A 21,957-nucleotide genomic window follows, 5' to 3' on the forward strand; every position below is an offset into this window, starting at 1 on the left:
ACTGTATAACATGACAGGATCTAAATGTCAGCAGGTCTAACATTTGATTCACATTAATATAATTATCTGCAGTGCTTGGACAAACAAAACCGAAACTCTTTCATCCTCAGATCAGACACTTTTTCCCATCTTTGAAGATAAGACTCTAGGTTGGCTTTTGCAACTGCCCACTTAAAGTGGCTTTGTCTGAGTTTACGTAACAGACTTTTGCAACGGTACATTTTAATGCATTTGGAGTTGCCTCAGTCACACCAGGTGTGCACAGATAATGAGCAGAATTTTGGTGAGGTGACAGCAGTCTTCCGTGTGTCCCGTGTCATCTAGCAGGAGATCACACGGATTGGGGTTTTGTGATGTCCAAGCCACATCTCTGATGACTAAGGAGGTTCCAGCTCTGCCTAAAGCACATGTAAAGAGCTGCGGTCCCGCTGCCTCCTGTCTGCACTGTCATTCATGCTTATCTACTGTTTCTGTAGCTCCTCGTTACACCCGTGCTGTCTTCACATTTTCTTGTTTCAGTGTAAAATTTGACAAGGCTGCACCTTATCACCGTTGTTCCTTTTCCTCCTCTAGAAAGCAACGACAGTAACTGTCAGTCATCCTGAATGAGGAAAGCTGCTGTGTTTAGAGCTTTCTGTGACAATTTAAAGCTATTGCCCTGGTGGCTTTTGATCACTCAGTGAAAGCCAGTCTTTGAATAAAATGCAGTGAACAGCAAAATTGTCTTTGGGGGCCAGAGAGGGGAGTTGCGTTTCAGGTCCTAACTGTCAAGTGTCCTCGCACTCTGGTCAGTGACCAGCCTAGAATAGACTTTCAAGCAGATAGCACCTGTCAAGTATCTGTTACAAATAGCTCTGGAAGATGTTTAGAATCTGTGGGTGATCTCAGGGCAGTAGCCACCATCTTTTTTTTCAGGCTCTTTATCGTGTTTGGAAAGGTTATTACATCAGGCTTCCACCAAGATGAAGATACACAGAACTGTGTTTTATATCAATTTTTATTGTGTGATGGATGGTGAAATACAGAAGAGTCCTGAGGAGCAAAAAGCCTTGTCTTAAAGTTTTTTTCTTCTTCACTGGCTTTTCAAAACTAAAAGGTAATACAAGAGGCAGTGAGGTTGTGCAGTAAGATAAGAAGCAACAATGCGACTGTGCAGTACTGAACCCAGCAATTGCTGCTATAAGCACCATAACCAAATGAGTGCGGTTCTTGTATGTAAAAATAATTGAGGTGGCAAGACGTGGAATTTTTTCAGGGTGTATTCATTTTAATTTGCAGAAATTGTCTAAAGCTACCAATAATTCACAAAGAAAATTTGTCCTCACCATTTCAGAGACTCAGTGCTGTTTAATTTAAAGAATCTTTGTAGATTTTGCCATGGAAAGTACTTTTCTCAATACATTCTGGAGGCAGAGAAAAGAGCAAAAAGATAAACATGCAAGGTGCTGAACACCATACCTTGGCCCTGTCTACACAGGGCTTCAAGGAGGGCAAATGCCAAAGCTTTTGTCTGTCTTCCCATGAGATCCCAGTCTTCTCAGCCTCCACTGAGCGAAGCTTTGTCTCTCTCTTCTACCTCTCACTAATAGCCGAGGAAAGTTGATCAGGTAAACGTCTGCGGGGTCCTTTTTCGTGGTGTGCTTCCCTCTGAGACTCTGTATGCTTGCTTGTTTGATTAGATCTGCTTTGACTAATGGATGATGTGTAAAGTTGATTGAATGATTGTTGACATTAGCTTTGGACTATTCCTTACCTACTAAACTTCACAGGAACGAGATGAGTTACAGACGCTCCTTTGGTTTTCCTTATTAATGATTCTGTTTTGCAAACATTATTTATGTGTTTATCCTGTGATAGTTCTTTTCTGTGTGTAGTAAGAGCTTTTATCAACTGCTTTCCAGACAGGCTAAGACTTTGAGGAAGCTTTTGAGGTTTGGAGGGCTGTTGTTTGGTTGCTTCATTGAACAACAGTGAGCTATCGTAATCTAGCTTTTCATTGGAATGGCATCTGATAATGTGTCACATTACATGTAGTGGTTAGCTCGAAGTTAAGTAGCTGTTTGAAGATCCATTTATCTGCTACTGTCGTCTGTCACCAGAATCTTTAACTGCACACATCTGTACAATGGTATTGTAGTTCATTGTCCATGTTTACAGGAGTTACTGCTTGGATTCAGCTTCCCAGATTGTGTATGTTCATGGTGCAGTTTGTATTTTCAAATTACGGGAAAGCCAGACTATTTCCCAGCCTTTTGCTCCATCACCTTCCAAAAAAGCTTTCTTTATGTTAGGAAATCCCTGACTTTTAGTTAATCGAAGTCTCTCTCAAAGGTTTTAACCCTCCTTTCAGAAGTTTAGATGCTGTTTTCTCGTGGCCTTGCAAGAGGTTTTCCAACTCCTCTTTGTATTAATCTTTGCTTTGTGCTTTAGAGTGGGCGTGTTGCATTTGTGATTCCTGTTCTGGAAAAAAAGCCAAGTCACTTACCATATAGCTCTGCATCTCTAAAGACAATACTGATTCTTGCTTACTTGATCCCTTTCTGTCAAAGCCTGCAGATTGCATCTCTCTGATGAAAGAGATGTCTTATTCATACCTTTCTAGATACTTTTTTAAAAAAAAAAACAGAACACTAATGTCAATTGTGTATGCATGTCTTGGTCAGTGGAGGCGATAATTACATGGAGATGTTTGAGATCAGGTTAGTAATCAGGTGGAGAAATTGGCATGAAGGGACAAAGGAAGTTAACAACGTTATTTGTGTGAGCGTAGTACACAGGAAACAGCTGAGGACCTGTCTTGCTTTCTGTGCTGGTACCTCCAAAGTATTTTGGTTCTGTTTTTTTTTTTTTTTTTATGGTTTTGATCCACAGGCAAACAAGAATACACATTAGCTTTTTTGGTAATAAGAAACTAAACACTGCCAAGGAATATTTATTCCCAGGTACCTGAACATGATTATTTGTACTGTCAAATTATCCAAACGATCCGTGGCAAGACTGTTGGCCCATGCCAATGAGCCTCTCCCAACAGCTTCTTCCACTGCTGAGGACCCACCGTGGTCCAGGGGTTGTGACTGATAGGCAGCTTCAGCGTTACCTGCTCTGAAGCCTGAGGGTGTAGAGACCAGCTGACCTCAGTGTCAGAGAACTCTTCTGGGCATGTTTAAATGTTGTGTATAGACTGTAGCTGCTAAGCGCTAGAAGAGTGTCTGTGCTGAATCCCATGGTCAGGAACATTTGAGGTGACACCCCTTCCTGAAGAAAGTTACATCATTTGTACCCTATCAGCTTTAAAATGGTGCTACTTTGATATCTGTGTGTGGGAATGAACCGTAAGATGACACAATAGCCCTTCCACCTTCACAGAAGCTGTAGGCACAGGCTACTTGTAAGGTTTCCTTAGCTGCATAACCACAGCCATTGTGAACATTAGGTACCCTTAAAGTGAAGTGATGCTTCTCTGAGGCAGTATTTGTTCTGCTTGCTTGATGAAGAATGAAAATCCGTCAGTTACTTTTCAGCATGTATTTATAGCTGATTTTGCAATGTAAGTCATTATCACCATTTTAAATCTCTTGGCCCTTCATATGCCTTGGGTTGCTTCTTATGTGAAGTTGGAAAGGAGTTATGTGAACATAATGTTTGTAAAATGCTTTGAAGATTAAAAGCTTTATAGTAGGTTTTTATTATTACCAGTGGCAAAGTGAGTAGCAGTGGCTTAATGTTGGACTGTTCATTTCCCAAGAGATGTCTGTGTTTTGAGGAGTGCACATTATCAACTGGGTTGGAGACAAAGTTATCTTATTTCAATCCTGAATATAAATAAATTGGCAAACTTTCTACCTTAAGATTTGCACGAGATATTTGTAATAGAGGAGAGCAGTTATGGTACTGTGTATGGCTCTGCTCTTAGCTTATGTTTAATGGAATATTTATTTAATGTATTTGGCTTCTACTATCCAAAGGTATTTTGAATCCAGTCCATTCAAACATCCTGATATACATAGAGAGAGCGCAGTATTCTTATAACTGTATGATATATAGATATGAGATATTGAGAAATATACATCTATTGAGATACATATTGCTCTTCTAGGGATAAAATCAGTTTCAGCATGTAAATAAAAAAGTGGTCTGCATTCAGAAATTGTGACATTTTATTACAGTTTGGTTCACAGTTTTTCACATGTTCAACCTGCCACATATAAAAGAACTGGCTTTTTTTAACAGTGCTTTAAATATTTATTGAATCATTTTTATCTCCAGACTGTATGTGGATCGTAAACTGATAGGTGGTTGTAGAGGGACAAAAAAAAATAAAGAGGTGAGCTGTTTGGCAATTCTCAAGCTACTGCTGTTTCCTTGCGAGTTAGAGGAGAGGGAAGGGAGCTGCATCGTTCAAATGGAAATTCAACTTCAGCTTGCTAAGCAGGGGACTGCTTCAGGGACACCGATGTCCTCACGTGGTTCCTTGTGTCCCTTGCCCTTGCAGCAGGTCATCGCTTCCACCCAGCAGCCTTGTTTTGACAGAGCTGTTTTGTGGTGTCAGCACAGGGTGCCTTTGGGGAGCCGGCGCTGCTGCAGCTGGGGATTTCTGAAGCAGCTATTGTCGGCGGAGGGGCTGCTGGGCCATGGCCAGTCGCGAGGCACTGCATCCCTGCGGCCTTGAGCGGGCTGCCTCGCTCCATGCAGCTGCAAAAGCTTTGGGCTCCTGCCTGGCACTTGCAGAAATCGTTGTGGAATTTGCTGATTCTGCCAGACGCGAGCTAAACACTTGTTCCCAGGTGGTGTGTCCCATCAGTACAGCTGTTGGTTATGAAAAACATGCAAGGGCTTTCGTCCGTAATAATAAAGCTTTGTTGAAGAATTGCAAGCCCAAAATATTCTGAGTAATACTATCAAATAGTACCTCCTCGCTTAGCCTATAGGGAGCTTTTTTCCCCCATGCGTCAGTTAAAATGTTCATATATTGTCACTTATGTCAGAGGTGGGGAGGGAGGCAGGCTAAATTTTCCCTCGGTACTGTCAGTAGGGATTATCTGACATTGTTGGGCACTGCTTTCAAAATATTCTGACCTATTTACACAAAAAAAACTGATCAGAACAAAGTAAACAGTTCTGGTCAGCGGCTGAATGCTGTATTGTGGCAGCTATATTTGGCGGTGGATTTTCTCATCATTTTCACAATGTAGACAAAACCCAAACGCTACAGAAATCTTAAGCGTTACAAGCAGATAATACCCTTACTGAATAGCTTGATTCTCCTGTTGCCTTTTGGGGAAAGGGGACGGTTTGGCCATAATTCAGTTGGAACAAATGCTTATGAACCAACTGACAAAAAAGCGTATGAGTAGATTTATCATTTTGACATGCAGGGTAATAAATAATTGCATCATTTCCAGCAAGCCGCAGTGCATACCTGTGAGATGGTGGATATCTCTCCAAGGTGTAATCTCTGCAAAGTATTAAGTAGGGAATTGTGACAGACTGCAGAAATGGTTGGTTTCCTGCTTGGGCTTTATTTCTTTATTTTGTAACAACCATAGTGGATACTTGCAATTACCTCCTCATTTTTATGTGGTATCCCCTAAGGAATGTATTGAGAGAAATCTTTCATTTTAGCTATTTGGACAACCATTCCATATTTCCTGGGTCACAGATTTTTTTGGTAGTTTGGAGGATAAAATTGCCTGACACTCAAGATAGGAAATATCTCTTTCTATCTTGCATCTTCAACTCAGATTCTGAGAATACTAAAATGAAGCCTTTTTAAACTTGTCTTTTTCTCCCCACTTCCATTTAGTGATAGTCCCAATGCTGTCCATGAGGTGGAAAAGTGGTTACCACGACTGCACTCAGTTGTCATAGGACCTGGCTTAGGTAGAGATGAAGTTCTACTTGAGAACGCTAAGGTAATGTGTATGCTGATATTTTATTCGGTGTCTTTATATTGAATTTTATTAACCAATTTCCTATCTTTTACATGATTACACAAATGTTCTTGATAGGGTTACTAAATGGCAATATTGTTGACTGAAAATCACAGCAGTTAGTCATGGTCTTCATTATTAAACTGTACGCGTCACTCTGAATTTTAGGCACCCATATGGTTGTTTTGATTTGCTTTGGGTTTGATTGTGAAAGTTGCTAACTAAGAAATAGGTGTTGGCATCTTTAGATAAAGGGCTCTGTGTTTTCTTAGGTGCAAAGCACCTGTACTGTAAGAACATAAATATGAATTTGAGTTCCTAATTTTCAGAACCATATTTCACAACGTCTATCAGGAGAGGTATCAAAGAACAGGGACTGTGTTCCCTTTCAATAAGAAACAATACTCTTAATTATAAAATGTTGCAGATTTTTACTCTGGATAAAGAGGTAATCCTATTTTCTGTCAAGCCTTAGTGGAGAGCTGAAAACAGGAGCTTAGATAGTTCTGTACTCTAAGTAATAAGTACTTACACCATCTTTCAGATGATGTCTTGTTTTACTGTCAAAACATCTTTGTACGTTCGAAGTATATCTTTCAGTCTAATGTCAATCTAATTTTGTACAATTTTTTTTTTCCTGAGAAGTATAACTGAATCAGTGGTACTAACAAGTAGATTTAATGTAATTTACAGAAATGTTGACAGTTACACAGTGAAATTGCAGAGCAGGGAGGCAAGGGACTGGAGACCACGGTATCCAAGCAGTTTAGAATACCTTGAGAGCTATGGAGGGTGGTTTTGCTAGGCTTTTGTTAGGGAAAGTTGCTATTGGAGCTCTTTGCTTCCTTAGTTGTTCTTCTACTTCCAAAAAATGTTTGGTTTATGACATAGAGGTGCAAAACTAATAAAGAGCATGGATTCAGAAAGAAATAAAAAAAAATTTATTACAGCTGATCAAGAAATCAAATTCTATTCTGAACGAAACTTCAGCAGAGATTTTATTCTTTTTTGAAAACATTTTTTCAGAATTCTTTTTACAGAAAAAAATTTGGTCAATGATTTTTCTTTTTTTTCTTGATTTTTAAAAAATTTAAAGTTTCCTTTTCCTAAAGAAAAACAACTTTAAACAAAAGAAAATAAGAATTCATTTATACTATCTAAAATATTAAACGTAACATTTTATATCAGGATTCCTTCTGGGTTTTATAAATATCTGTCAATGTTCTTATCTGTATTATAGAAGTATCTACAGAAGTATCTAGAAGATTCCTTGATTGTGTTTTTTTCCACCATTTCTAAAAATAATTTTGCTTTCTTAGTGAATTACAAGCATACTTTTACTTCAGCCTGGCCGTCCTGTATGAGCTAGCTTAAAGTTAAAGAAACAAACCCAGCCAATGAAGAAAAGGCGTTTGGAAGTTACTTCAGGCTAAAATCTCAGGCCATGTTCATATGAGCTGTGGATGTGACACTATTAATTTCAAGTCACATTAAGGCTCAAGTTCTTTGTCTTCACTGTAATTACGTAACTGTTCATTAGTTATCCAGTGTTGTTGTTTTAATCTAACTACTGTAATCTTCTAAATTCTTTGTTCATCCAAAAGCTTTAATAAGTGCATGTAATTAGGCACAGGTGAACGCTGGTTGCCTGCTTGAGGAAAACTAGTGCTTCTCTGTGCTGAGGAAAGGCTGACTCTCCCTCTTGCTTCAACAGTGAATTTTAAGCTTTGTATCACTCTTCACCTTCAAGAAAAAAAGCAAGTGATGATAGTGTTGCTATTTTAAACTTTTATAGGAGGCTGGCTTGGTATGTAATTTTCTGATTTCCCTTTGAGCTAACCTCAGCACGCTGTCATATGAATACAGGGCTGAGATGTAGATTAGTGTCTGCTTTCTGGTCAGGGTTTTGTATCAGAGTGGCAGTGAGGATGGGAGAGAGCTTATCCTCTTTCTCTTCCTGCCCCATTAAAGTGCTGAGCCATAGTGGTCTGTCACCTCTCTGATGCTGTTCTTATGTTGGTTCTTGTCAGTATTGTGCCAGCACATTGCCAACAATTGAGCTTGTCCAAACAGTCACGTGGTTGGGCTGCTTCTCTCTTCTGAGCATTGAGAAATAAAGATACTAATGCAGTAACCTGCAATTTCTGGTACACGGCCCATGGAGACTGTTTTATTGTGGAATAGCCCGAGCACTTGTTGACCAGTTGGTGCATCTTGTCTCTCCAGACTAGAGCATGCTTTGCTTCCTCAGCATCTTGACTATATCATCTGCCTCCCTCATGCTTAATGCCTGCAGTGTGTGCACTGTGGCATTTCAGGTCCTTTTAATAGTCTGATGGAAAAACAGCACCTTGTGATCAGTTTTCTTTGATTTCTGCACCCCCACCTTTTCTTAAGAGCTAGTGATACTGTTTGAATACATGCTTATTGGCTTCCTGTGATTGGTTTTGGTTGTAATTCCATTGGTAAGTCCTGTTACAAGAAGCCACTCTGCAAGTTATATGCCTCCCTCATATGCCACTTCTGTGAGTCTGTGCCAGAAGCTTCACATGCCGTTCCTCAGTTGCCTGGGTGAGGCCTGATGCACTGTCAGAGCTTTCTAGCCATGGGTTTGCAGGACCAGGAGCTGCAGCTTCAGAAAAAACTCCTAAAGAAAGCATTCATTGTGTCCTAATAGCTGTTCAGCTGCATCCCTTGCAGATGTGGCTATCCTAGTCTTGGCCTAGTTAGACCCTCCAACTCCAGAGCAAATGAGCAGTGCAAGCTATTTCTCTTCAAAAGAAAGGAACAAAACCATGTTTCTGCTCCGCTTTTCAGCTCTGGAGTGTGCAGAGTAAAGAATCTCTGCTCCCTGTTCTACTTCAGACTTCCAGAATGCTGTACCACGTCTGGTGTGGAACTTGGCCATCACAGCCAGCTTCCTTGTAGGCAACATCAGGCCATCTGCTTTTCACTTTCAGTGTCCATGATTGATTCTGGCTGGAGACAACAGTATGGTTACCTCCCTGAGTTCATCTCTGTTGGTATGCAGCTGATGGTGGTTTAGACTCTGTTGAGGAAGAGTTTAGCCGCCATGTGAAAGCAAGGCTGAGGCCCCTATGACTGTCAGTGCTCAGAAGCAGCATATTTCCAAAGCTATTGGATGTTCTTGTTTTTTTCACATGGCAGCAATATTATGTCCCTGTCATACCTACCCACCAGAGCACTGTTCCAGGGATGTTTGTGCTTCTGGTCTTACTCTGATCTGATTTTCTCTTGTAACCTGAGGCTTGGAAGTGGGGGAATTCCCATGTGTACCATCGAGAGCTGCTCCTCAGGTTTGTGAGAGAACCAAGCTGCTGTCCTGAAAGGTGATGAGTACAGCTCCCGAGAGGACTTTGGAAAGAATATTATATTCCTTGCATAGCCTCCCATAGGAGATGGTGCTGCCTAATGCTCCAGGATGTTCTGCATTCTGCTGCTGCCCAGCAGTTAGGCAGTTACAGGCTTAGCTGTGTCCTGTATCAGTTTCCAGCCTCTTGTCATCTCCTTTCTCCTCCTACTCCTTCTGGAATAAATGTGATGTTCCTGTCAAATTTTCTGCTTCTGAGTTTGGTGAATCTTTACTGGGTATGTTTCTGGCTTTGTGGTCAAATGGACTGATACAGAATTGTTGGTTGAATGGTAGTTACTATTGGGATCAGGCAGAGAAAAGCATTCATCCTTATGAAGTACCCTTTCCTTAACTGAAGTAAGACTGTAACACTGGAATCATCATGCTACCCTCAGCCAGTCATTTACCCTTAAAGATCTCTGATATCTATTGGGATATAAATTTCAGAAATCTCACTTTCCACCCCTAGTGACATTGTCTTAAGATGTTGTGTAAGTGTCTTGGCTGTGGTTAACACCTAGCAAAGGGTGGGAGAGGTTTGGGCCATTGTCATGGATCACCTATCCATCGAGTGTGCCCAGAGAGAGCCCAATTGAAGTTTTCTCTTTCAGATGGATTCTCAGTTCCGCCTCAACTGAGGTATCAGCCTTTCTGTGTTTGGTTTTGGTTAGTTGGATTGATTCCCCACTTTAAGCCTCATGCCTTCGGGATTTAGGCAACGCTTCACAGCCGTAATAAATTGTGAGAACGGGACCAGCTGTTTCAGTACACTATCTGCACTAGTTCTGCAAGCTCTGAAGAGCTGCAGAATGCAGAACCACCTTCTGTTGTCATAGCAGTCTGTTAAAGCTAAATCTGCGGCTATGGGTTTTGAGAAGCATTTTCCGCTTCTTACCTGAGCAGCCTCCTGGGTTCCATTTGTACCAAGTATAAGACAGCTGAAAAGTATCCCAGGCTAATGCTGCAGCTGATAGGTTAGTAGTATTGTCTGTGGTACCTACTGCCATGTATGACTATGAACAACAGGATGCGTTAGCCTTTGGAATCACTGCTCACATGGTCTCAAGTTAGCAGAAAAATTATTTGCCCCAATCTTAATTCTTCAATATGCATTGCATGTGCATTTGCTTCCTGCCCTGTTCATGTCCTCTGGAGAGTCCTCTGGAGATTCCTGCTGTGGGGATTCAGCAGTTCATAGGGAGCTGGAGTAACAGCGAGGACATGCCACTTCCTGTTCTCAGCCTTCAGCTAGGAGGAGGTGAGGTGGATGTGATCTTGTGCCTGTGACACTGCAGAGGCAAAACCCAGAGGCCATGTGCACACAACTGCTGTGAGAATGTGTGTACATGCTGTATTTCTCTCAGCCCTCACCCAGCCTCCAGGGTTGATGCATGTACTGCAAGTAATATCCAGTGAAAAACTACTCTCTTACTAGCCAAGCCTTGTTGCTTTCAACCAACCTGATGAGAGTCAGGATTTGTGGACATCTTCAGCTAAAATGAGGCAGTTGCTGGGGTAGGGTGTAGTTCTTCCTCTGTGATGGTGGTACTGATGTGGATAAAGCTTGGGAACGCCAGCTCTAGGCAGAGAGATCTTCTTGGTTACGCTAAGAAATACTGCTGCTTGTGCTAAGAACTATTAGTATTCTGTGGCTTCCTCGCAAATGTCTTGATTAGAAAAACAGTGTTTGAAAATATGCTAACAGGACTTTAAATACAGGTTTAGGCAGCTTGCAGGCAAAACTTATTTTCTAATATATGTAATGGACCTTGATGGAAGTCATTCACAGTGAGGTGGGATGTTTATTTGCTTTCTGCATCCAGGCTTATGTTGTTGTTTAACCTGATTTTGACACTCAAAAGCATTTGTAAGCAAAATGCTGGAATTTGATACCTTTTCGACTCCTTCTGAGCATCATTCAGCTAGAAACCCTAAAAAGAAATTGGCAGTGATAAATTCCAGAGTTCGTTCTAAGTTTTTGTTTATTTGTTTTGTTTTAAGACAAAATGCCAACAGCTGACCATTAATATCTTACCACAAATCTAACACTAATGTAATCAACCATAATTTGGAAACCTTGTAGAGTTTGCTTTGTGAGTGCAAACGTTCAGTGGATGAGACAGCCTGAGAAAATTTAGTGCCTTTATGTATTCTGATTTAATTTTTTTACTTTGGATTGAAACAAACAGGATTGATTATCGCTTAAACTGGATTTGGATGTGTTTGGGGATAGAAGTGTATAAATGTACCTTCTCAAGTGGTGTCTAGTTGATCATTAATTTGGTGGGGGACAGCTAAAAAGGAGTGCTGGTTTTTGCATAACTGCGACATTATTTCAGAGGCTTTTGCGTTGTTTTCTTGTGTTTCTTATGTCCAGGCATTACTTTTGATTACGCCACTTCTTTAAGAATTTAGCATATGACTGAGGCAGATATGAAACTGTGAGCTGCAGTTTTGCTCCGAGTTTGATAGTAAGTGATCTACTTTGAATTCAAAGAGGGAATGTACAAGTGGATCGTTCTCATTTCTTTTCTTTTTTTTTTTTTTTAATGTAGAATAGAACTGTTTTGGCTAGCTGCTATCTACAGCATCTTCAGCTTTGTTAGTTGTAACAACAGCTTTTAACATTTCCCAAAGCGCTTGATGAGGTGAGGTACTCTTTAAAGTCCTTATCACCCTCTGCCTGGCCTAAATAAAGTATTTTCCAGTGCACCTGAAAATCTGTTTCAGAAAACAGGTCTTAGCATGTGGTACTACAGTTAAAAGACAAAAGACCCAGTTAATAGAGCGGAGCATAAACCATGAGATAAAGAAGCTATTTGTTTCGAAGAAAGGGTATTCGTCTCTGTTATGTGACTCTTCTTTCAAGTAGTACCAGTGGTGGTCAGTAGTTAATCATTTCTTATGTGAGGCTTGAGAGCTTAGTGGAGTGATTAACGAGCTAGGGATAGTTATGCATACAGGAATATATAAAGTAAAACTGAGGCAATTAGGCTAGTTAAAGGTGATTTATACAAATCTTGTCCACAAAGTGAGATTTTGATTGATGTTGTTGAGTTTTGAACGGGTGATGAATTCTTGGATTTGTTTGTGGGAACTAGTGAAAGCAAGTTTCAGAGTTAACTCCATGTTTCCGTCAGTGGGGAAATAAAAAAAAAAAAAAAACCAACAAAACCAGTTACTGAAAATATGGCTGTAATGTGAAGAATCTCAAACAGTGGAACTCCATTTTTAATGTTTTTCAAAACCTCCTGTATCAAATACATTCTATTTAGGGAAGCTTCCCTTCCTGCCAACCCCTGCCACCAACCCTGTCTGTAGCCTTGAGCATAGTCTGGGCTTCGGATATTTGCCTACCTCTAGCTGTGCAAGATTACAAACTTTTGCTTGCCAAGCCCATTTTCCAAGCATCTCTGCCACAGAGCTGCATGCTGACCTCTATGCGGCTGAGTCCCTGCTAACTCTGCATTTATCCAGGCTTGAAGCAAGGAACGCAGAAATGCTTCCTAGGGTTTGCAGTGCCTCTTCGCAGGAGTTGGTTTGCAGCGTGTTGGGGTTGAACTTGTTTGTTCCTCCCGGGCACCTTGGGGAGGGCGATGTGCAGAAATACTTCCAGCTGCAGCATTTACAGGGAAATCTCCATTTCTTCCCTTTTATCTCTCTGTTCCAGACAAAACCATGGATTCAGGACTGTTGGATGAGAGCAGCATCCATGCAGAAAATACAAGCAATTATAGGTGGCATTTTAAAAGCAGTTTCTGATCCTAGCTTTCAGTAGAAAGTAGTCCCTTTGTAAAAGGGGCTGCCACTCCTTTTTGATTATTTAAGGTTGTATGAGGCCTAACCAGTGCCAGGTTATGCACATTTGCATGTCTCTACCAAACCAGAAGCTAGTTCTCTTGCTGCCTTGAGTCTGGCTTAGTCAGCCAGGAGCCCGGTCAGTCCAGTGTTGTCAAATCAGTAGCATGGACTGGAGCAGTGGAGCTAACCTGCGCTATCAGTCACCTTAATGTAACCAGCATTCCAGAGGGTAGTATTCGAGCTTTTAGAGAATGGGCCTTTCAACCTCTCCGGGGCTGTGGGCACACCTTTGATTACCCTGCCAACAGAGTACAGTATAGGATAGCATTGACTTGCTCTGCAGGCCTCAGCTGACTGCAGTTTTAGATGTGTGAATGCAGGCACCGTGTTGCACTGGCAAGGCACATACTGCCCAGATGCCAAGGAGGTCTGGCAGTTATCTGTTTGGACAAATGAGGATATTACTCTCAAAGAAATCTGGTTATTAACAAGCTGTATGGGTGCAAACTCTGGTTTAAAGGACCTCACCTGCTTAACAGCTCTCCTAAGATATTTTAACTTTACTTTGGAACATCTAGCAGAAGATTTAATTACGTACTTGGCATTTGTAGGTTGCAGTAGAATGCACTTTTGGTGGGCTGAAGGCAAGGCTGTACTGCTTCCTAAAATGTTTGGATGTCATCGTGGTCAGTGCTGTCCATTATTATGGCATGCTGAAGCTTGAACTTCTTTTTGAGCACATGGGTAAGGAATTTTGCGAAGAGCAGGCCAAGACGTGACTCTTGAAGGGACCTAGGAAATGCAGCGTTGGTTGCAAGTGTCAGTAAAGGAAAGTGCCTGCAGTATCTTTCCTTTGCAAGGTAGAAAGGTGACAATGTGATGCGTCCTTAGTGAAAATTAATTATTGTTGTGGGATAGATGTTGCTTTATGTATCCTGCTATTGTGGTTTTCTGTTTAGTTCATTAAAATTCAATCTTTTATTAAAACCACTGGCTCTAATTTCCTGAGTCTTCCCTTTGAAAACGCTGAATGCCAAAGTTATTGTGTAGCTAAATCAGTTCATCAGGAAAGACACAAGTGGTGATACAACTAATAATATATTAAAAGTCATTGCAGGCATTCTGCTGCCAATCCACATCTAATTAAAAAGCTGAAAAGTATATCTAAGTCGGGTGTGGGCAAAACTGTACATAATTGTCTTTTCCGAGGAGCCGTGGATAACCAGCTTGTATGCTGTTGTATGCAAGCAGGGTAAATAGGGTATGTGTGTTATTGCTGGCTGATGGACTTGGGTGGAGAAGTCCAGACAGATTGCAGAGTTTTGCAAAAGCTGTGGGTGCCAGCTGTGAGTGCACCACATGCTATCTGCTCCTGGTGGCGCCTCAAGGTGGCTGCTCTATGAAGACCTCCATGGCTGATTGGATATCCTTTGATTGTACCTAGAAGCTCCATAGCAATTTATTCCTCCCTCACATGTCCCACCCGTCCCCCTCTGAGCTGTTTTCTGCAGCCAGTATCTTGCACTGGCTCATCTCGGCAGTTTTCCATATTTTTCCACAATAATTATAGAATCATAGAATCACAGAATCATTAAGGTTGGCAAAGACCTCTAGGATCATCAAGTCCAACCATCATTGTGGAAGTTTGCGAGAGTCCTGGATGTCCATGTTAGTGCAGTGCAGGTGAATCTTGTCTTTCATCGCACAGCCGCAGCCTATCAAGTGGATAAATTGTATCGTGCTTTTCTGCAGTATTGTGCCCTCTTTCAGCAGTAGCCTGTCCATTCGTTCCTATAAGCTGCTTCCTCCTCCTGTCCTTTCCAGCCTGAATGATTCTGTGATTTCGTGTGTGTCTTGTTCTGGTTTCAGTGTTTCGGGTGTTTTGTGTTGGGGGGGGGGGGTGGGGGGGGGGGGTGTTTTTCGTTTTTTTTGGGAGGGTTTGTTTGTTTGTTTGGTCAGTTTTTCTTTGGTTTTGTTTTGTCTTTTGGTTGTTTGAGGTTTTTTGTTCTTTTTTTTTTGTCAGTTGATTCCCAAAAAAAAGATTGGAATTTGGTTTTGGGAATCTATTTTAAAGTTCCCATATGAAAGTTGGGACATAGAATACAAATTTCTACTAAAATTAATGCATTGCATTTCAAGGAATAGCTTCCATGATAATAAAAGAATTAATTAAAACACAAAAACTCTTTGCCCTTATTTTGTAAATTTTCCCAATTACCGTAAAGGGTTACCTTTACCCAGATACAGCACTGGTTTCTGCTGTGCCACAACTTCTTTTTCAGTTCTTACTGAGTAGGTTGCTTCTATACAAGTCCTGGATACCCAGTCACAGAACAAAGAATTTTCAGGAAATTGTGTATTTCAAGAGTAGAGTGGGAATAGATTCAGGGTTAATTTTACCCCCTCTGGCTCTCCTCCACTCAGCCACCTCCACCAAAAATTGCAATCACTGAAATACTATTTCAGGCATTCCTAAATGTTGAGTATTTGGGCCACTAACAAATGATAACCATGTGGGAGGTTGTCCCATACAGCACCTTCGCAGGATGTGGGTCATTTCCTCTTTGGCTGAATTAGGGTAGAAACTTCAACTTTGTCCTTCAATTATTAGGGGAGGAAGCTCTTACTACAGATTTGTTCTAGCATGAGTTCTGCAGTCTTGTAATACAGTTCACTGTTGCTGATCTTAATCACAGCGGACTAGAACCTGTTTGTCTTTCCTCATTCAAATGTTGTGGGTTGTGGAATCACTGTTTTGGAGAGTCACCAAGTGTTTAACTGACTCATACAAAGCAGAATATCTCTAGCAAGAGACTACCTAAACCCCTGTTATTAGGACTCTCTACATGAAAGGTACAAGTCTGAAATTAGTGTTTTTAATTAGCAATGTTCTCTTCTAAATTCTTTCCTCCATAAATAATTGTTACATGGGGTAAAACTGAACAGATGGTTCCTGCTCATACATAGAGTCCTATCAGAAACCATTAAATAGGTTTTGGTGCGAAAGTAAAGTTAGTCTGAACTGTATTAGTTGTGTTCTTCTGTATGCTACAAGTATTAAACCAGGGAAGTCCCTGCCAAATATAGAGATACAGATTCAGCTGAAAAACGATTTTTGCTTCCAGGAACAAAATACTCTGCATAGAGGATGTTGCCATTATTGCTGTAAACACCTCTAACCCAAGTATTTTTTTAATACAGTATCTGCAGTAGTAGAGTGTTTGAAAGTGGGCTTCATCTCACCTAAATTCTTGGTGTCTAAAAATAAAGCGGTGAAGTGTCTTTTCTCCCTCCGTGATAGCTGAGGAGAGGCAGGTATGTCTGTTGGTGATTCATCCCACCCTAAATGCGGTGTCTAAGCTACATGGGATGAATTGCTCTCCATTGGTGAGCCATTTGACCTTTAAATGGCAGCAGGTGAGATGGGTCCTGTCCACAATCAATAGGAAACAGAAGTTCTCCAATGAATGTTGTGTCCTTCAAACAGGTGGTTGTCTTACAGGGGTCCTCTCTTATCTCTGTTACCGCTTTAATATGGTAGATACCCCCTCCCTCCTCAGAGCTAGCTTTTTAAGTAAGACAAAGGACTTTGTACTCTGATTATTTGTTTTATAAGGAGAGAAAGAAAAAGCAAAGATCACTCAGTCTCTTAGAATAGAAACTGGTACCTCAGAGTCTCGGTACACAATAAAAGTTGCTTGGCCACTAGGTTTTTCTTAGCAAGATGAAATTTCTCTTCACAGCAGAGGTCAGATGCCTGAGGATTGTGGAGGATGTACTGGAGAGGTAGGAACGCAAAATGTTATTAGGAAGAAATGCCTTATTTCTCTGGAGTGTACCAGCGACCCAGCCTTCCAGAAGCTATTTACCTGTACGGATACTTTCATGATTTGTAACTTCTGTAGTGTTTTGATTTTTTTTTTCTTCTTTTGGTGGACAGCAGATCTTCAGGATTCTTGATTTAGTCAGCTGTTAGATACAAATATAGACAAAAATATAAATTGTAACCAGTAGTCAAAATGACAATTAGGAGGAAGCTTGAAAAGGGGCCAAACCTTAGCTGGAAACAGAACTTTGCAAAATCAGTTCCGTGGATTGCTCATAATGAATTTAAGAGAATAGTATGGAAGGATAAGGACTGGTATCTTCCTTCGGACTTCCTTACAGAACCTGTTGATTAAATCTTTTTTAGTTTTAAAAAATGAAGTGTCATGAAAGGCTTGCTTACTGAAGTTGACATACTAGAATAAACTGGTGATTCATATTAGTGGGAAGTGGAGCAGTAATAATTTTAAGTATACTGTGAGGGAGTTTGGTGAAGTTGCTAATGTACAAAAATATTCTAATTAAAACCAGTTAGAAAATGAGGTTGCAGTAAATGGTATTTGTATCTTCAAAAATTGGGGGAGGATGATCTGAATGCTTTCTTACATAATATCTTGCTAACCTCTGGGGCTCAGTACTGTATGATACCTAATCGGAAGAGCTTCATATGGTTAAAAAATAATTGGGCTGTTGGACGTATAACATCAATTTTTACAGAAAAAAATACCCATAAATCTGGTTGCTAGATCCATGGCCTTATTTTATTATAACCAAGTGAGTCAAATTAAACATAATTGTTAATGAACTTAACACAGCAGGGACAAAGCACTACAGCTTCTGTGAAGGAAAACTGAGCGGTGCACATCTGTGCAGATTAACATTAGTGAATAAAGAAATTACTATCTCATAAATTTCTTAAAAGCTTTGAAAGGAAGGCTCTCTGGTCTTCAGTATGCCACAACTAATTCTAGGCACATTTTAAGATTCCATCCTTGCACAGCTGTTAAATATACTTCTACTAAATTATTCAAATTTATGAATTAGCTGAATGGTATGAGTTGTGTAAAACTTGCGATTGCTTCAAAATTATTTAAGTAGCTGAATATAAGAGAAGACTTGTGGTCTTCCCTTGGGATCCCGACAAGGGTGGGTGCCTGGCAGTCTGACACACAGCCCAAGCTGAGACCTGTGCAAGTGCCTGTGTGTTGCGGAAAGGTTTTGATTCTGTAGTGGCTTCTAATGTAGCCGCAGCTGTGTGCTGAGACAAGTCCTCAGGCTTGGAGCAGCGGGTGGTGTTTCAGTCTCACACTTACAACATGCAAACAGCGCCCAAACAAACAAAAGTAGTGTTGCTTTGAAGCACACTGCTAAATTCTGGTCATCTGTTTAAAAATAGAAGGGAAAGGTTTCAACTGGTGTTGGAAGAAATCAGAATCAGGTAGGAATGGGTTAGTGAGGATATGTATATGCCATAATGAATAATTTACAGGAAGCAAGGTGGGCAGTGTTTATTTTGACCACAATACAAGAACAGAGGTATGTTCAGTACCCTGAAAATTAATTAAAAACTGCTTCCTTATTCCTTACATAATGTCTTGCTAAACTGTGGAGCTCAGAGCCATATGATAGCTAATCTGGAGAGCTTAATAACAATCAAAAATAATTAGGCTTTAGGATGGATACCATCCTCTGTTATCTTATACAGGAAAAAGATAAAACCTCTAGCTTCAAAGACAAGTTGGTAATGACCATCATTCAAAAAGCTTGACTGGCGGTCATTGCTCATTAAAAAGGCTTGAGAATCAGTCGTTGCCACTGCTCGGTTCGGAGAGAGAACAAGGGCAGACGGTCTGCTGGTAGATAGCTGAAAAATGCTTTTGCAAATGGTCTGGGCCATTTGGGCCATGTGGTTTTGCTTTGAAAGTATAAAACCTCCAGGGCCATGAGTGAAATGACACGTTTTACATATTGCTTCTCTTGGGATGTTTGTACATAAATTCAAATACTGCAATGGGGCAATCATCAGAAAAGCAACTAAAATTAATGTTATAGTTAGTGGTAGATTTCTATCATGGCAATATTCATTTGGATTTACTTTTTTTTTAAGTGGTGAGGTATGTTTACTATATGCAACTTTATGCAACTTGTGTTGGCATTGCATGCCACCTACAGCAGGGGAGAGTGAGTGAGACTGCTTGCTTGTTTGCATATCAACGCCAAGGCATCAGTTATGGAGACCCTGTTGGCGCTGCTTATACTTGAACCAGGGACAGAACAACGTAACTGTAAAATTACCAGTTGATACAAAAATGTCTTATATTACTTTGCAGAATATAACAGATTTTTGGTACCTTATTTTGTAAAAACAAATTAAATGATGCAATTTATTGTATGAATTTGTTTCAGATCTTGTGAGATTTAAATTAGGAAGCATCTTGAAGTTATCTGCTTTTTTTTTTGCAGGGTATTATAGAAAAATCGAAACTCAAAGGAATTCCTATCATTATTGATGCTGTAAGTATTTTCTAGATTCACTCAATGGTTTGACACTTAAGAATCTGTTCAGTAAATGCTCTTCTTACTGGTTTTTGCAGGATGGACTGTGGCTCATTTCCCAGCAGCCTTCTCTTATTCAAGGCTACCAGCGAGCCATCCTTACTCCAAACTATATGGAGTTTAGTAGACTGTATGAAGCCATGGTGAGCTGTTTTCCTTTTTGATATTTAAGTACGTGTAAGTTTAGTCTTTGGAAATAAACAGCTTATTACTGGGTTAAACATGTGCTGTTTCTTATACGCAAGAGAAGCGTTCTTCTGGGTTTTTATTCCATGGGATAATTGCCGCAACAATGCATATTCTTAAACAGAGCTCTTCTTTAAAGAAGACTCTTTCGTAAGCATTTTTTTTGGCACTGCAGTGAGTCTAGAATAAAAATACTTGGAAAGACTGATGATGATGATGCTTCCCCCTGCCCCGCTGTATGCTGAAGTTAGTGTGCGTTAGAGATGTTGTTCTAGTAGCAAAATATGTACTGTGTGTGGAATTCTTGTGTTGTAGCTTAGAGACCCCGTAGACAGTAGTGATCATCATGGATGTGTATTAAGACTCAGCCAAGCCATGGGGAATTTGACAGTTGTTCAAAAGGGAGAAAGAGATCTTATTTCAGATGGAGAGAAAGGTAAGTGAAGTCTTTTGCTTTTAGCAATGTGATTTTGTTTGTTTGTTTGTTTGCTTGCTTTCAGTTGTAGTCCAGTGTATTCCTCTGAAAATTGAAGGAGAGGGATGTCTGTCTTTAGACGATTTGTGTAAATTCATATTTTAAGAGTGCAACTTAATTTATTTGCTGAAAAAAGTTGCTGATTTTATTTCTCTTTTAAATGGCTATAACATATGTTTTATGTTACACAGGTATTGAGACATTAATTTTTTATTCTTTGTGGACTGTTTTAAAATCCTTAGCTGAGATGGTCTATATAAGTGCAGGTGTCATCACTAAATTAATGCAGAATTATATTGTTGTTTCACCATATATTGGTGTGTCTGAAAAATGAAGACATCTTGAGGTTCATGAGCTGCTCAGTTCCTTGATACTGTCCAGCGTGCTGTAGATGAGCATGTACATATATGACTTGTGCATTAACCCTGACAATTAATTTGTTGTGTTTTTTTAAACTCTAGATTGCCATTAGAACTTTTTAAAACAGTCACTTTCTAATATGGTTAAAGTATACTTAACAAAATTAGCTGCCTGTCTGCTGCTTTTTATACTGATCATTTACTGTGATCAGTATAAAATTAATTCATGAGTAGCTTCATTGCATTTCGACTACATGGTCTTATTTCACATACATAACAAGTAGCAGCTCTGCCTCTAATTACTTGAAATGCTAATCTCTGATAAATGTTTATGCCTCTTCAGAACTGTTTTGTATATACAGTCAATTTTTCATTATTGGGAGCCATGGGAGTCTTTTATAACAGAGAAACAGATGTAATATGACAACTGGTTTGTGCAGAGCCACCTTCCACATACCCCCATTAGTACAGATACTATAGCAGGCTGTGAAGCAAGCTGGGATCTGGAGGCAATATAGTTACACCTGTGTGGTGAAGGACTTTGGTCGGTCATGTAGTACCCAAGTTGCCCTGAATGAAGTCTGCTGTCATACTTGCACCCAGAGCAAACTTGATTTGTAACCTTGGACAGTCAGGCCAGACTTAAGGGAGGATGAACTCTGCCAGAGGATAAATTATCTTGGCTCCAGTTTATGGCAGATAGAGAGCTTTAGAGCACTATAGTGGATCCTCTTGCTCTGGTTTTATGTCAACCGTGTTCTCTTCATGCAGGATTGTTGCTTTCTTAATGAATGTTGGGAAAACCGGGTGAGCGCTTTAGATTAAGCACATTACCTGGCATATCTCTTTTCCTTTCGAGCTGTTATTTTTGAGATAAGTGTACCCCCACCATTGCTGGAGGGAGGGGACAGTCTCCATTGTCTCTTGTCATGCAGGATTCAAAAAACCAGGAAACAACTGAAACTTTCTAATTTCAATGTTGAACGTTCAGGTGTGGCACAAGTTTGGTGCATGTCTTGTGTGCTTTTGGGGCTTTAGTTGTTCTTTTTTTTTTCCCTACCTTGCTCTTTGTCTCTGCAGTCTGATTTTTTTTTCTCTTTGTTAAGTGGCTTTTTGATTTGAAATCAGAACAGTTCTGTGCCTTTATAGCAGTTGGTTGATGTCCAGCTATAGGCTGCTTTCTTGCTCTTACCTTGGTTCTGTCACTGATGCTTTCTCTCTCCTAGATTAGAGACATTACAGGCAGCATTGCTGAGCTGTAAGAAAGCAGTTGTCAGGTTTAATACAGGTTATAACGTTTGTTACAAACACTGTTTTTAGGGTTTGTGTTGCCTGCAAGAAGGTTTCTGAGAATTTTGCAGAACTATGGACTTCAGCTTCCTTTAAACAAGAATATTCTTTGAGTCTGGGAGTTACTGTCAGTCAGTTTCTTAAATGCTTCTCAAATGCAAA

The 21,957-nt window shown here is 40.2% G+C and overlaps 1 protein-coding gene across 6 annotated transcripts in view; it reads left to right on the plus strand.

The window, feature by feature from the left end:
• Positions 1-21,957, plus strand: part of NAXD (NAD(P)HX dehydratase) — a 49,714-nt gene that overhangs the window by 17,709 nt on the left and 10,048 nt on the right. For all 6 annotated transcript variants that reach the window (XM_075090816.1, XM_075090855.1, XM_075090846.1 and 3 more), the window contains 4 exons: positions 5,804-5,912; positions 19,393-19,443; positions 19,524-19,628; positions 19,987-20,107. In XM_075090816.1, coding sequence (XP_074946917.1) covers positions 5,804-5,912; positions 19,393-19,443; positions 19,524-19,628; positions 19,987-20,107 — 386 coding nt within the window. The remainder of the gene's footprint in view (positions 1-5,803; positions 5,913-19,392; positions 19,444-19,523; positions 19,629-19,986; positions 20,108-21,957) is intronic.

This window comes from Phalacrocorax aristotelis, chromosome 1, assembly GCF_949628215.1.
Source record: "Phalacrocorax aristotelis chromosome 1, bGulAri2.1, whole genome shotgun sequence".
NCBI classification, from domain to species: domain Eukaryota; kingdom Metazoa; phylum Chordata; class Aves; order Suliformes; family Phalacrocoracidae; genus Phalacrocorax; species Phalacrocorax aristotelis.